Here is a 17,232-nt window from a genome sequence, read left to right as displayed (position 1 = left end):
GACCTAATGAACACTGTGCTCTAAAGAACAAAGCTAGCTGGATAGCTCAATAGTGACAACGGTATAATCAATGAGGTAGGACCGTTTGTGGTTCTGAAATTAAAGCTCCTTAAGAAATCTAGTTTTCTTCCATTGTCCGGTTTGTATCCATTGCCATTGTTCTTAATAGTCATGACAGCTCCTCTTGTTTGGCTGTGTTTGGTAAAGGTAGTTTTCAAGCTTGTGGGTTTTGTTTAAAGCTTTGCTTTTGAGTGTTCAGGCTTTATAGCCCAGAGGGAGACATATTCTTGTACCTTTATATTTTATAGTACCTGATAATTTTTCTTTATTGAGTATTCCATGTTTTCATTTCGATAGTAAGCCATTCAAACATCTCTAGTATAGTTTTCCCATCACATCGTAGAAACATTATAATGATAGTTAAATCCAGAAGCCCCCAAAATGGACCCATAAGTCATATAGATCCAGAATTCAAGAAGTATACTCAAGAGGAAGTAAATGGACATTCCAAGGTTGACTTGGTTTTTCTTCCATCACAATATTCCCAGCAGCTATTACCAGTGCCCAGAGGATACCACTTGTGAAAAGCTCCTAGAAAATACTGCTGTACAGGAAAAGGTGTCCAGTGAGTTGCCCCTCCTGTCTTTTCCATTTTTTTCCCTTGGAAAGGAAGCAAAAACAACACCATATTCTTTTTTTTTCTAATTTTTTTAAGTTTATTTATTTTCAGAGAGACAGAGAGTACAAGCAGGGGAGGGGCAGAAAGAGAGGGAGACAGAGGATGCGAAGCAGGCTCTGTGCTGACAGCAGAGAGCACGACGTGGGGCTCGAACTCACGAACCACGAGATCATGACCTGAGGTGAATTCAGGCACTTGACCGATTGAACCACCCAGGCGCCCCAACAAGACTCTATTCAATGAGTGCATTGGACTGGTACACCAATTTCTGTATACTTGTCATTAGGAAGTGTGGGTCTCTTTCAGCACCAAAGTTTTTAGAGTGATCTACGATTGCACATTTCCATAGGGAAATGAAATGCTAAGGTGGTAAGTGTCACCCTAGCCTTCACTATTGTACTTCTGCCACCATCTGAGAAGTCAGAGCCATTAGACCGCTCTAGTATCAAATGCTAATGTAGAGGAAGAAAAATCAGGCCAAGGGTAGACAAAAGGGATTTGTGTTCTCAGAAGAATGAGCAGAAATCCTGGACAATGTGAGATACCGTGTGTTTAACAACCAGGTCTACTATGTGCACTGGTTTAGAAAAGAAAAAAGGGACGAGGTTCTGAGCTAAACATGAATGAGGGCACAGAAATATCCACACAATTCTTGTCACCTTAAGTGTATCGAATAGGCTCTTTCTTCAGCTGGGTTTTGAAAGTTGAAAGTCCTAGAACACCAGATTGAGTTTTAGTGACCACTTTTGGTTGTTTAACTCCATCTGTGCTGATAAACAAATAAGTAATAGCAATTAATGAAAGAAGCCAAGTGCTATTTTCATTCTGGGTCCAATGTTTAGTATAAAATTTGCACAGGAGTAATGGGAGTTATTTGCTTCTCAGTCACAGGTGCCAACTTGGAAAAACTTGTTCCCAGCTCTTGGTATATCCAAGCACAGAGAAATATGTAAGCGAAATTTGATTAAAAATTTGGCCCTCGAGGTCATTCCAAAGGTCCAAAGAAGACAAGTTTGATGGCATCAGTAAAGATTAATTCTGGGGAAACCATAATCTCTGTCATAAAATATCACTTTGCTGAGCCTGTTTCTGGAGTGCTTCCTCCTAGAGAGCCCGGCCTGAATAAGGATTACAGCAGTGGTTATGTGATATATGACTTAACACACCAAACAAGATTTTGTGTGTGTGTATATATAAGAAAAAGACCCCTTAATGGAGCCCACAGCACTGAAATGCTTGACATTCAGCAGTGTGATCTTTTCCAACTCCTTCTAAGCAATTTTTGGAACACTGTGGAAAAACCAAAATTGTTCTGATCACAGTCGTTCCTGGCAGGGAAAAAAAAGGAGAGCAGTCGTCAGGGTTGCTTGGATGTCTTGTCCCCATGCAGACTCAGTGCAAAATTCGAAACCCGTGGTCACACGGCCTCACAGATGCTTGCCTTGACATCCACAGATCCCTTTAAACTCTCTCCTTTGGTGTGTTTCCGAGAGAAGAAATCATCCTTGTCTACCTGTGACCACTGACAGGAGCCAATCTGCCTTTTTTTCTCTCAGGTGGTGCAAGAGGAGATCCCCATTCCTTCCAGCTTTGTGAGGCTGAGTTACCTGAGCAGCCGCACCCCCGGCTATAAAACCCTGCTTCGGATCCTTCTGACACATTCAACCATTCCCGTGGGAATGATAAAAGTCCATCTCACGGTAGCCGTGGAAGGGCGACTCACACAGAAGTGGTTTCCTGCCGCAGTTAATCTCATCTACACGTTTGCCTGGAACAAGACCGACATCTACGGACAGAAGGTTTGGGGCCTGGCAGAGGCTTTGGGTATGTTGAACTAATTCCGTATGAATAGCAGCATTGCGTTGCACGACACCGAAAATACTAGTTGCATATTAATTTACATGTGGAATAATTATGTATGGACAAATGACGACTGTCTTTTAGTTAAAGGATCTAAAGCATTTTTTTCAATCAAACCCTCTCTTTGGGCCTATTTAGAGTTCCCTTTTGACACATTTTTCCTTCAAAACTAGTTCAGTTCTCCTTTCCTGATGGCTTATGTACCCGTGGAATCACACACTATCTGACTTGTAACTGTCTCCAGAGCTGAATATTGCCTTCTAACTGTGACCTTTGGTGTGGCGTTCTTTAGGCCATGTTTTTGGATTTGACATTTAGACTGTCATTTCCACTTAGAAACTACAAAATTTTAACTTCTAGGCATCTCCACTTATTGTCTCTTATGTCTAAGATAGTTAGACTCCATTAACTTGTTACTTCAGTAGGTTACATTTTAAAAAAAAATCATCTTACCTTCCTAGTCCTTTTGATTTTCTATTTCAGGGCTTTAAAACCTAGAATTTTGTAGGGACGTTAAGAGGTCCTCTGAGCCTATGGTTTTCAGCTACTTAATTCTCGGACAAACGACATTTTCTTTTAATGCTTATTTATTTATGAGAAAGAGAGAGAGAGAGAGAGAGAGAGCATGAGCAGTGGAGGGGCAGAGAGAGAGAGGGAGACACAGAACGTGAATCAGGCTCTAGGCTCTGAACTGTCAGCACAGAGCCTGACACAGGGCTCAAACTCACGAACTGTGAGATCATGACCTGAGCCGAAGTCAGACGCTTAACCAACTGAGCCACCCAGGCACCCGTCGGACGAACAACATTTGAAAAAATTAGACTGAAACAGATTTGCCAACTTCTTATTTTGCCAAGTAAGAATATTTTTAAAAAGAAAGAAAAGGGGCACCTGGGTGGCGCAGTCGGTTAAGCGTCCGACTTCAGCCAGGTCACGATCTCGCGGTCCATGAGTTCAAGCCCCGCGTCGGGCTCTGGGCTGATGGCTCAGAGCCTGGAGCCTGTTTCCGATTCTGTGTCTCCCTCTCTCTCTGCCCCTCCCCCGTTCATGCTCTGTCTCTCTCTGTCCCAAAAATAAATAAACGTTGGGAAAAAAAATTAAAAAAAAAAAAAAGAAAGAAAAGAAGCCACTATAATCTACCTACCACTACCATAATTTCATAAAGGACAGGGATATCTTAACATCAAGAAAGGGAATATTCTATCTTTAAAAATGACAGCAGTCTAATACTGATGCTCGGGATGAGAGAGAGAGATAGACAGACAGCAATGTCTTTATTTTTCACTCTGAGGAAGACAGTGAAAACTTCCTAAAGGAACCTGACACAGGTCTGTGGAGTCACAGTCGGGAGCCATTGATTCTTGTGTCTTCAGGCAATAGCTCATGGAAACCACCCTTGGACAGATGAGAAGACTATTTGTAAAGTTCTCCAGAGGAGATCTTTTCATATCCTCCCTTGGAAGGGTCTATCATAGAACCACTCCCATACATCTTTTAGACGATATCAATTTCCTCCCTTTCTTTCCAGAGGAAAACTAATAGCGGGGGTGAGGGGAATCCTTGCCCAAGAGACCCTCATATACTTAAATAATTAACTCCCCTCTGTTGGACTGTATTAGAATGCAAGAAACATAGAGTGGTTCAGATTTCCTCAGCGGGCAGTTCCTGTAAAGATGTGGGAAAGTAAGAGAGAACAAGAAAAAGCACGAGCAAACTGCAGCCTTGCTGAAGATACATCGTAGTTCTAGAAAGCCAGCATCTGTTTTGTCAAACAGCTCCAGTTGTCCCTGTCTGTAGCAAGAGGCCACTGCCTCCCTCCTTGGTGACTCAGCTATACTGATGCCTGAGCTCATCACTTCTCCTGCCATATTAACTACCCTCCCTTTCTTTCAGCTCTTCAAACTCCACGTCTACTGACTTGCTCTGTATCTTGCATTCAGACTCCTCTTACAAACAATATCAGATTGTGTCGGCCAGTCACCATACAACAAACACCCTAAGCAGACCTCTACCGTTGGGCTAACTACCATCACGATTGCTGGCCAGCTAGGGAGTCCTGCTTAATTCTTATTTCAGTGAGTGTAGTGATTAAGAGAACAAGTCTGGAGCCGGACTCCTTCCCTGGGCTCAAGTCATCAGTTCTCTACTCACTAGCTATGAAACATTGGGGCCATTAGTTAAGCTCCAGGTGCCAGAGTTTCTCCATCTATCAAATGAGTATCATAAGGTGACTGCTACTCACAGGTTATAATAATATGAGGATTAAATGAGATAAGTAATGTAAAATGCTTCACACATGGTAAGCACTCAACAAATATTCTGCTCTGGTGTTGGCTTTTCAGTTCTGCTGTGGCCAGGGTATTGGGATGGCAAGGTACAAAGCACGGGGCCGACGCAGGTACTTGTTGTCTCGGCTTCTCTAAGTAGGGAACTGGGTATATAGCAGGCAAGCACTCAGTTACTCTCCAGTTTCCCTCCTTGCCACACACACGCACACCATCTCTTCCCTGCCCTTCTCTGTGCTATGAGAAGCTGGCTTCTATGGACCGCATTGCCTGGGCTCCTTTGCTCTCTAGCTTCCCATTTGGTCAATAGGCGGTACCATCTGGAGACCGCAGAATGGAAGAAGGAGGTGAGGGTATTTACCCTTCTCCCTGCCTCATTGCAATTCTGGCAGCAACTAGAAGATGGCAGCTCCGATCCAGTTGCCCTCCTCCACATCCCCAAGCCCTCTGCAGTTCCGTATCGCCATTCCCTCCCTTTGCCCCTGCAAACCCAGAAGCCTTCTCAGTGTTGTCAGTCCCTGAGTGGATCGGCATCCCTGATGGATTCCCTTAACCCAGCTCCTCGTTGTGCAGCTGTAAATAGTGCCTTCATCTGACTCTCTGCGCAAACACTTGAGTGTGATATGTGATTCCTGCTGGGACCTTGGCCAGTGCATACTTGAACCTCATGTTCTCTCGAGGATACTATCCTAAAGCCTTTGCTTCTCTAGAATAACCCAAAATTCCTCTAACTTTTCTCCATAGGGCTTTGTTTTCCCATTCCTTATTACCTTCCACAGAACCCCTGCTAGGTCATTGACTTTTTTGTTTGTTTTTACTTTCTTCTTAAGTTGTGATACCTAGCAATTTACCCAGTACACTCACTCATGAAGAGCTGACCAGGACGATATATAGCAGTCGTTTCTTGCCAGGGTTCACATAAATGCAGTTCAAGCTTACTTTTTAATTTTCTCTCTCTTTTTTTTAAAGTTTATTTATTTACTTTGAGAGAGTGAGAGCACATGCACGCATGAGTGGGGGAGGAGCAGACAGAGAATCCCAAGCAGTCTCTGCACTGTCAGCAATACGGGGCTCGAAGTCATGAACTGTGAGATCATGACCTGAGCCAAAATCAAGAGCTGGACACTTAACCGACTGTGCCACCCAGGCGCCCCTAAACTTACTCTTTTAAATAACAGTTTTATTAAGATGTAATTCGCGTACCACAAACTTCACCCATGTGAAGTGTACATTTGAATGACTTTTAGTATTTTCACAGTGTCGCACAACGATTACCAATATCTAATTCCAGAACATTTTCATCATCAGCCCCACAAAGTAGCACCCCACACAAACTAGCAGTCACTCTCCCCTCTAGGCCCTGGCAACTACCAATCTCCTTTCTGTCTGTGTATCTACCTGTTTTGAACATTTCAAACAAATGCAACCATACAATATGTAGTCTTTCACATCTGGCTTCTTTCTCTTGGCATAATGTTTCCAAAGCTCATTCACGTCCAAGCCTGTGAGTACTTCATTCTTTGCTACGACTGAATAATATTCCATTGCATGGCTACACCACATCTTGTGCTGCTACGCACATTCGGATATAAGTACTTGTTTGAATATCTGTTCTCATTTCTTTGGGGAATATACCTAGGGGTAAGACTGTTGAATCATACGGTAATTCCGTGTTTGACTTGTTGAGAAACCACCAAACTGTGTTCTACGGTATCTGCACCATTTGATCAACCTTACTTTATGCATAAAATGTGTTACTTCTCTTTCTTTTAAATACCTCCAGTGCTAAAGATTCTAAAATTTTCTCCCTTGTTGGAGTTAAGCAGTCTTAATGACTTAGCTTCTGATATGCCCGTGGATTATTGAATAAACAACTAAAACACAAAGAAAAGCAGAGACCTCCTAGTATACACAGCAGTGATGAAGATCCCATTCCTACCGTTTGCCGACAGGTGTTGGTTTACTTTCTATTTCTGCAATCCTGTTCCTGGTCAAAGCTTCCTGAAGCATTGTGACTATAATTAAAATGCTCAAATTAATTAAAATGCCTTAATTAAATGCTCAAATAGATGTTGTTGGTTCATTTTTAAGGCTAATAAAAGTAATAAAAGTGAGAGAAAATTGATCGACTCAGAAATATCCAAACAGAGAGGAAAAAAGTGTTCCTCGTGGTATTTTATGTGCACTTAAAGAGCATATTTTTTAGAAAGAAAACTGGCAAAGATCTCAAGAGAAATGGTCAAAATAATTTCAAGTGTAGGGCGTAAGATGGACTATGGATTATTGACCTTGTAGGAAATGCCCCTGATAATGGATAAAGGGATTTTATTTCCTACCTAGTATCCATTTCCACGTCCATGGAGACTAAGAGAATTTCCTGACAGTGGTAAAAACATTAGAGCAGGTGGTAGAATGAAGTTTGAGAAATTTGATTCTCTGCAGATAGATTGTGAGCACCTTAAGAACACAACAGACAATAAACAGTTCAGGTCATATATGAATGGAGACAGAGTGATCAAGTATGTGACCACTGAGCTCATACCTTAATAGAGATGATTGAATCCAAACAAACAACGAAGAAAACGTTTAGTTGTACTCCTGCCCAAATTTTATAATCGCTTAACTAACGTGAGAAGACATGGACTAAATTTTGCACCGGATACTAACAATGGCTAATATGGTTAATATGACACTTCTCAGATTTGCTTTGGATTTAGAGATGCTAGTCCAGTCTTTTGGTAGGCAGAATAATGACCACCACCCCCAAAGATGTTCAGCCCTGGAGTCTGTGAATATATTCTGTTACATGGCAAAAGAGAATTCAGGTTACAGACGGAATTAAGGTTGCTTATCAGCTGACCTTGAGATGAGATGATTATCCTGCATTATCCAGGTGAGCCCAGTGGCATCACAAGTGTCCTTAAAAGTGGAAGATGGTGGGGCGCCTGGGTGGCTCAGTCAGTTGAGCGTCCGACGTTGGCTCAGGTCATGATCTCGTGGTTTGTGAGTTCAAGCCCCACATCGGGCTCACTGCTATCAGCACAGAGCCTACTTCAAATCCTCTCACTCTCTCTCTCTCTGCCCCTCCGCCACTAATGTTCTCTCTCTCTCTCTCTCTCGCTCTCACTCTCTTGCTCTCTTGCTCTGTCTCTCAAAAATAAAAAAAAAAATTCAAAAGTGGAAGATGGAGTCAGAAGGGGAGGTCAGAGTTAGGGGAAGGTATAACCATAGAAGAAAGGCACAGCAGGATGAAATATTGCTGGCTTTGAAGATGGGGAAAGGGAGTCAAGAAACAAGGAATATTGGTGGCCTCTAGAAGCTAGAAGAAGCAAGGTGATGGATTCTGCCTTAGAGCCTCCAGAATGAATGAAGACTTCAGACACCCTGATTTTAGCTCAGTGAGAACCATTTCGGACATCTTACCTTCTTAACTGTGAGATAAGAAATTTGTCTTGTTTGAAGCCTTTAAGCTTGTGCTAATTGGTTACACCAGTAATAGGAAACAAACCTTGACCAATATTCATACAGTCCCAGTTCTAGCAAGGATTTTGGTTAAAACTGTGGCTAGAAGATTCTCCCACCCTTCTTTCTCTTCATGCCAGTTCAATATGAACTTCTGTTCCCTCCCTCCACCCATTTCTGGGTGATGGAGAAAGAGGAGATCAGTTTTAAACAGGCCGAATTTGAAGTGATGCTCAGTATCTACATTGAAATGCCCGCCTAGTTTGAAATGTGGGACTCTTGTTTCCCACATAGCTCAGCTGCAGGGAATCGGTGTCACTCTCAGGGCCAGAGTGTCTCAAAAGAAGAACAGAGGGTTGAGGGACAGGCACAGTGAGAACAGGAGTGCTGGAGACCCTAGAGCATCCCACCATTTTTTGCAATGAAACCCATTTTGCAAGCAGTGGGGATAATACCAGAGTGAATAAATTACCAGCAGAGATTGTGTGAACTACTTCCTTGGCGAAGTATCAATGGCAACTGATAAGATTGATTAATCCCAGTACAATATTGATCAAGTCGAAGAAGAGTAAAATCACCCCCAGGGTTGCAGTACAAAAACCAGAATCACTAGTTCATCCGGCTTAAAGATTTTGTTGTCTGATCCACAGACAAGACTCCCCTGCTAAAAAACTCCATCTGTGCATTTGAAATAATTTGGCCCTAGTACTTGATTCTCTAGCTCTAGATAAGGTATGATGTCTGGAAATCATCGTATATTATTTAGTTTCTTTCCCAACTCTGCTGCTCGCAAAACAATGAAAAAAAATCATTGTTGTTAAGTTCACAGTGCTGTTAAAATTCTAGAGATGGCTTATTTAATTTGACAAACTGGCTTGTTCAGGGGCCCTGATCTGCATCCATTATATGAATTTTGTCAAAATAATTCCCTATGTCTGCCTGGGTCCGCATACATTATCAATATGTAATAATGCATTCTGCGTGGTCTTCATTTTAATTAAATTAAATTGTAGCGGTTTGGAGTCCTGGAAGTTCAGGAAATCAGCCATCGCCTTTTAGTAGCACTGCTATAAACAATTCCATTTTTTTTTTCAAGGCTATTGGCAACAACAATTGCATAATTATTTAGTACAGTAGTTTGCCAAGAAAGAGTGGCGTTTCAGGGAGAACTAGACTTCCTAAAGGTTCACGGTGCACAGGAGTCCATCTAAATTGTGTTCGAGAGAAACAAGGGAACATTAATAGTAATAGGTGCTAAGCTACGGTTGCTTTGTGCACACAAAACATCCCTGAGAACGATGCTTTAGTGTTCATAAATTTCCTTTCAGTAAAACCTACAGCCACAAAAATAGCATCCACTGAATATTTTAATAATAAATGGGTAGTGCTTTACAATTTGCGAAGTACTTTCACATACGTTATCTCATTTTAATCCTTATAACATTCCTGCCTGGTCGGCACGGCGCGACGAATATGATCTTCGTTTTACAGAGGGGGAAACTGAGGTTGGAAAAGAGCAAGTGACTTGCCTAGAGTCCTCCACAGAGTGGGGACTCAAACTCAGATCTCCCGGTCCGGAGTTCTGCATGCCTTTCACTGCTGCCTCTCTTCACTAAATTGACCAACCCACCTTGCCGAGTACCCAATTCAACGCCCCAGCGGCTTTCTGTCAAAGAAACTAGCAGAGATAATAATCTTTCATCATCTGTCTCCACTCGTGAATTCATAATCGTTAACTGAGAGCAGGGCTGTTTTATCCATTTAGCTTTAGAGGCGTAGCACCAAGGATATGAGTTTTTCAAGGGCCTGCAAAAAATGTTTGCAACCTGAAAAATAAGTATATTGGCACCAAAATATGAAAATAAAGCCAGAAAATCAGCATTAATAAATGTTTAAATAAATGTCTACAAAATGAAACATTGTGTCAGCTTGTCAACTGCTTCTCAGTTTTCACACTTTCATATGAAATATTTTAATGCTGGGAATGCGTTGTCGGTTGTATCCATTTTAATATGGCTGATAAGATGTGAGATAGGACCTCCAAAAGTAAGAGTGCCCGGAGCCTACCGGGGTTTTTTAATGACCAGATACCCTGGTAACCAAGTGCTGTGTGCCCATTTCAAACTGCTGGCCACACCCATTAGTAAGATTGTGAAATCCATTTGGTGAGTCAACCAGTATTTTTTTTTTAATTTTTTTTTCAACGTTTTTATTTATTTATGGGACAGACAGAGACAGAGCATGAACGGGGGAGGGGCAGAGAGAGAGGGAGGCACAGAATCGGAAACAGGCTCCAGGCTCCGAGCCATCAGCCCAGAGCCTGACTCGGGGCTGGAACTCACGGACCGCGAGATCGTGACCTGGCTGAAGTCGGACGCTTAACCGACTGCGCCACCCAGGCGCCCCACAGCCAGTATTTTTTAATGGACTATAATAGAACAAAAGTGAGCAGAATAGAAAATATCAGAATGTAAAGCTCTCAGTAGAGTATTATTTTGGAAGGCTTGGTTTCGATTATACGTATGTGTATGTCTATGTGTGTATCTCCCCGTGTGTATGCTGGGTCACAGTTTAATGACTTTCGGGCATAAGAATTTGAAAGCTATTGGTAAGAGGACATAGTCAAGAGACAGAAAAATTAAATGATTTTCCAAACCATCTGTCCTGTTTTCCAAGTCAGGCTTCATGGTTATTCTTGCCTCCTACCCCCCTCTACCAACCCATATCAGAGCATTTACGGAGATATCTCTCCAAGATTGTGTGACCGTATAATTTATCATTGAAACCAAGATACTTCTGAGAGTAAAAGCGAATGCTGTTGATTATTACATCAAGACCATAACATAACTGGGTGCTGTTTTTGGCCAACCAGAATACGTGGTACTTCTCCTTTAAGGCTGCCCCCTGGCCTCCCTGAAAACCTTATCTCTTTCATTCAGAGCAAATAAAACGTTATTTATTTAGCACTTCTGAATTGTGGGTCTCTCCCTTAATAGCTGTGATCTAGCATAGCAGGAAAGGGCACTTGCTTATGAGTCCCTGGGTTTAGCTCTGGTTCTGCCATTTACTAGCCAGATGACCTCGGACTAGTCACTCTACCTCTCTGACTCTATCATCTCATCTCTCAAATGGGAGTAAATATATCTTCCTCAGAGGTTTTTGTGAGTCTTCAAATTAGGTAATATACACAAAAATGTATTTAACTGTTGCGTGCTCTGCAAATGTAAGTTGATATTATTTTTGTGATGGTTATTAAGGAGGCCACGGATGAAAGTTCCCAAAGGTACGGAGCCCTTCAGGGTTTGGCCTCTCTCACATGACAGATTATCCTGCCCTGCATAATATCCACTGTGTCTGCAGTGCTTAGCAGATCACCTGCCTGGCACATAGAGCAAGCAGCTCAGTGAAGCTTTGCTGAGTCATTAAGTAACAGCCCCCTGCTTTCTAGTACAATATTGTATCCCTTTTAATCAATCATGTTGTTTTAAAAGATAACCAGTCCATTTTCAAGGTGAATCTATTTCCTAAAACCTCTCCAAAGAAAAATGCCTAAGTACTACTAAAGGATAGTAATCTTTTGTTTTATTTTGCACTGGGAGGGGGAAGGGGGTGGTTGTTCATTTGTTTTTGATGCGCTAGAGAGAAACCAACCCTCCAGCCACCCTGGCCTTTTTTAAATCTCCCCAAAGATACCAAGCCTCAAGGCCTTGCACACGTACTGCTCTCTCTCTAGAATGTTCTTCCCTGTATTTCATAAGAGAAACCCCTTCTGCATAAAGAGGCTTTTCCTTGCTTCTTCATTCTACTTTAAACTGTCTTGTTATGCTCACTATTGATATGCTTCATTTTCCCATCATAACATTTACCACCCTGTGTGTGTGTGTGTGTGTGTGTGTGTGTGTGTGTGTGTCTGTGTCTGTGTCTGTGTGCGTCTGTGTGTGTTATTCTTGTTTTATATTTTTTCCTCCCACTAGAATGTGAGCTCCACATGGGAGGGACCAGGGGCAGGAGGAAGTGCTGTCTTATTCAGCCTTCTTCATCCTCATACCCTGAGTTCCCGACAACGAGAGATACCCTTTAAATATTGCATATTTGTTGAATGACTGAACAAACGAATGAACAAGGACAGAGACTAAAGCAGACCCCTTAGCCTGTATAATGGGATGACGTGCCTGCCCAGGGAGAGGAGAGCAGTGCCCGGGCGCACGAAGGCACTCGCAGATGTGGTGTGAGCCTCTACGTCATCCTGCCTTGGAGGCACCGAGGTCATCCGGGTTCCAGGTTCACTTGTATACAGCTAGGCTCGAACAAAGCAGCCAGGAAACAAAAAATCTCCAAATATTAGATTTCAGTGGACAGGACCTCTTGGCAAAAGTGTTGTGTGACGGCCTCACTGCTGGATGCTTTTTACTTTTCCTCCTGTATTCATCCAAATACCTCACTTTTATTTTTCTTATTTTTATTTTTTTAATTTAAATCCAAGTTAGTTAACATGTAGTGTAATAATGATTTCAGTAGTAGAATTTAGTGCTTCATCACTTACATATAACACCCAGTGCTCATCCCAACAACTGTCCTCTCTAGTGCCCATCACCCATTGATTCCATCCCCCCACCCAACACCCCGTCAGCAGCCCTCAGTTTGTTCTGTGTATCTGAGTTTCATATGGTTTGTCTCCCTCTCTGTTTTTATCTTACTTTTGCTTCCCTTCCCCTTCGTTCATCTGTCGTGTTTCTTGAATTCCACATATGAGTGAAATCACATGGTATTTGTCTTTTCCTGAGTAACTAATTTCACTTAGCACAATACACTCTAGTTCCATCCACATTGTTGCACATGGCAAGATTGCATTTGTTTTGATTGCTGAGTGGTATTCCATTGTATTATACCACATCTTCTTTATCCATTCATCAGTTGATAGACATTTGGGCTCTTTCCATACTTTGGCTATTGTTGGAAGTGCTGCTATAAACAGCGGGGTGCATGTGCCTCTTTGAATCAGCATTTTTGTATCCTTTGGATAAATATCTAGTTAGTGCAATTGCTGGGTCGTAGGGTAGTTCTATTTTTATTTTTTTGAGGAACCTCCATATAATTTTCCAGAGTGGCTGCACCAGTTTGCATTCCCCCCAGCAGTGCAAAAGGGTTCCCCTTTCTCTGTATCCTCGCCAACATCTGTTGTTTCTGAGTTATTCATTTTAGCCATTCTGACAGGTGTGAGGTGGTATCTCATTGTAGTTTTCATTTGTATTTCCCTGATGATGAGTGATGTTGAGCGTCTTTTCATGTGTCTATGAGCCATCTGGATGTCTTCTTTGGAACAGTGTCTATTCCTGTCTTCTGCCCATTTCTTCACTGCATTATTTGTTTTTGGGTGTTGAGTTTGATAGGTTCTTTATAGATTTTGGATACTAACCCTTTATCTGATATGTCATTTTCAAATACCTTCTCCCATTCAGTCAGTTGCCTTTTAGTTTTCCTGATTGTTTCCTTCCCTGTGCAGAAGATTTTTATCTTGATGAGGCCCCAATACTTCATTTGTGGTTTTGTTTCCCTTGCCTCCGGAGATATCTCTAGTAAGAACTTGCTCAACTGAGGTCGAAGAGGTTGTTGCCTATTTTCTCCTCTAGGATTTTGATGGTTTCCTGCCTCACATCTGGGTCTTTCATCCATTTTGAGTTTATTTTTGTGTATTCAACTACCTCACTTTTAACACTATCATGTCTAAACCCTATTTTTTTATAAACTGCTAGGGTATACTGATCCTAAGTATTACCCAAGCAAATCCAGTGATTCATTAAAAATAATACATTATAACCAAATAGAGTTTCTTTTAGGACCACAGAGAAGGTTCAACAGTAGGAAGTCTATTGCAATAATTCACCGCCTTAATAGATTACAAGAGAAAACTATGTGAATATTTCCATAAGTGCTGAAAAAGCAGTTGATAAAAATTTATCACCTGATTCTGACACTCCTAGTGAGCCAGGAAAAATAGATAGATCAACAAAGCATTTCAGGCCACTGGGCAATGTGTCAAACTGAGGAGCTTCTGGGGTCATCTTATCATATGATAAATCACTAGAGGATAGGAAAAGGTAGAAGTTCTAAGAACACATACGTGTTCTCAATAGATAGCACTGTATCTGTATAGTCTTGGTCTATTGTTGCCGTGGCTTTCATTTGGTTCCTTAGGTCTCTTGTCCTTTGTTGTTTTTGTTGTTGTCTTGCATTAATCTACCATTTTAAAAGAATGGGAGATATTTATTGTTGTAGTTAATGATTCCTTTTGGATAAGGAAGTTTTTATCTTGCCATTAGTTACCTTTTAAATGTCATGAAATTCTGCATAGGATGTTTCCTGAGGTTGTGAGGGAACATGTGAGTTTCTCCCACTATCAGACTACTTTTAATTATGTGTCGCCTTTATAAATGCAGCCATTATGATTTGTGAAGCTGTTGAAAATCATCTGCTTAATCTTGTCATATTTTGTACATCAGTTTCATTGCATAGCATTTTTGCCTTGCCTATTTAATGTCAATCTCCCGTCCCAGCCCTTGTAGATAAATGTCGCAGTCACTGAATTGGGTGTCAGGGGCACGGGGGCCCTTAGCCCTCTTGCAGTCCCCACATCATGCATATGCTACTGCTTGGAGAAGTAGAATGAGCTTTCAGTTCTTTTTTCCAATGTCTAATGGCTTTGTGGCAAGCTGCAATCGTTCTTTAGACACCAGTATAATAAAGTTTTCTTTATCAGCCAGTGTTAATATTTGCAAGATGACAAACAGTGCAGTCAAAGGTGCAATCCTGTGACCAGAGGACAGAGCCCGCTGCAAAAGTAGCAGTCCCATCTTGACAACCGATGACTCTTGGTTAAGAAACATCCCATTAATATCTCTGTGTGGAGGTGAGGGACAGAACACAGAAAGACAGAAACCCGGACAGAATTAAGGGTGTCACAAGGGAGGCGGTCACATCATTCAGAGAAAGTATTCTGCTATATTAATGGCTCTTTCCTCACCTGCCGTCCCAATACATACATACCAGCATGGGCCCACTCTAGCAGCTCCTGGAAAGTATGGTCCAGGCGCCCCCCTTCTCCACCTATCTCGGCTCACTGGCAGACCAGTGTGCCTTCTGCTGCTCCTCTGAAATATTGATGAATAATTATTTTGCCCTTTCTATTACACTGTTCTTCCTAATCCCCGCTCCAGAGTGCCAGATGCTAAATCGGTGGTCTGTACCCTGCTGTGTTGATGATCAGATGTGATAGGCAATAGGCCACCCTGGGAAATGGCAGTGGTCCATTCTGCTTAGAGCTGAGACCCAGCTGTTACAGTACCAGGTAGAGTGTAATGTCGGGGCTCAGCATTTCCATTGCCGGTCCCTGAGTAGCCTCTCTTCCCCTATATTTGATCCCATAAAAAAGAGTAGGCATTTAGCGTATCACAGTCTGCCTCCATGGGAGGAGTCTAGGACTGGTTGCTACTGTATTTCCCAGTTTCCCGTGCGTTTAGAGAGTCACTCGACTCTGTGGGGTGGAATGTCTGCATTCTCATAAACCGGTTGCAAGTTCCAGGATTATGTTAAAGGGGGCTGCTGTCAGAAGGAAACCTTGCTTTGTTAGTCTGAGCAAGGAGCCACGTATAAAAATACCCCAACACACAGCCAATCTCATTAAAGTTAGTTGAAATTTTGGACAAGTCGTAAGTATAAATTATAACTTTATTAGCTCATAGAGCTTTCTCCCAAGAAAGGAAATCTAATAAAAATTAGAGAGAACTTATTAAGTAGCTGCCTTGTTGCTATTTGCTATGACTAGGGGAGAAAGTAATATCGTTGCGGGGTTTGCAGCCAATGCACTTTTTTGTTGTGGACTAGAGAGCAATTCGGAGAGCAGATAGGAGGTAAAAAGAGTCTGTCTCATTACCATTGCATTGAGAACTCTTTAATTGATACTTTATGTAAGCATTTCCTGCCACAGAGTTAGGAGGATCTCTAACTGTCACTGAGAGGGAAAAATCCGGCTGCAAACCACCATTGGAGGTCACCAGGGCACGCTACTTATTTGCCAAACTGCATCATCACCTTCTGGAGAAGGGATTCTAGGGGAGCTCACCAACCCTACAGTGTACAAAAGGCAGATCCTGACAATGGTAGGGAAGAAGATGATGGCTTTCAGGGAACTTGTAATTGTCACTGTGATTATTTATTAATTGAGACTTTTAAATGTTGGCAAGAGAAGCAGAACCCGTGTTATTCCGCACACCAACATGGCCCTAAGCGTGCTTTCTCACCACCTGATTTTGCCATCATGAGATACGGGGCTGTCTTTGGCTTTTGGGTGCAATCTCCAACTTGAACAGATCAAACACAATCTTGAAAGAATGCACTTTGGAATCATACAGTGTTAGTGCTCCAGGGACACTATAAGAATTATCTGATGCAAAAGTCTTTGAGGTGAGATCTCTGTTTCAATTTTAGGAGGTCAGTGAAGCCTTAGAATTATATACAAAATTGTGTGTGCACCTGAATATTTCTAGGAAGAAGATTCTTAACTTTTATCAAATTCATAATAAAAGTCCCCCTGACCCAAAAGGTTCTAAAAAATCATCAGTTCTAGTCCATCCTCCTCCACCTGACTTTGACCAGTGAAGAAAATGACTCTCAGAGATGCAGAGTAACTTGCCTGAGACCGAACAGCTAGTTAATGATGGACCCAAAAGTTGAAAGTTTTTCTGACTCTAGTTCCATAACCAACTCTTTCTACTCTACCACAGTTGTTTTAGCAAGCTCTGGGGGCCATGACAGGATATCGAGGAGATTGTAGAGAGCAGTGATTTGTGCCATGACTATAACCTGAACTAGAGTGCCTTTGAGGTCTTTTCATCACTGAAATTCTATTTCCATCCACCTTCATAGGGAGCAGCATTGACCCAGGATGAT

The 17,232-nt window shown here is 42.0% G+C and overlaps 1 protein-coding gene across 4 annotated transcripts in view; it reads left to right on the top strand.

Annotated features, from left to right (window-relative positions):
- Window positions 1–17,232, top strand: part of TENM1 (teneurin transmembrane protein 1) — a 796,361-nt gene that overhangs the window by 655,791 nt on the left and 123,338 nt on the right. For all 4 annotated transcript variants that reach the window (XM_040467962.1, XM_040467961.1, XM_040467964.1 and 1 more), the window contains one exon: window positions 2,236–2,503. In XM_040467962.1, coding sequence (XP_040323896.1) covers window positions 2,236–2,503 — 268 coding nt within the window. The remainder of the gene's footprint in view (window positions 1–2,235; window positions 2,504–17,232) is intronic.

Source organism: Herpailurus yagouaroundi, unplaced genomic scaffold (assembly GCF_014898765.1).
Source record: "Herpailurus yagouaroundi ecotype Mexico unplaced genomic scaffold, PumYag 67641, whole genome shotgun sequence".
Classification (NCBI taxonomy): domain Eukaryota; kingdom Metazoa; phylum Chordata; class Mammalia; order Carnivora; family Felidae; genus Herpailurus; species Herpailurus yagouaroundi.
The sequence above is the reverse complement of the archived record's forward strand: the minus strand, read 5'-3'. Positions and strand labels throughout refer to the sequence as shown.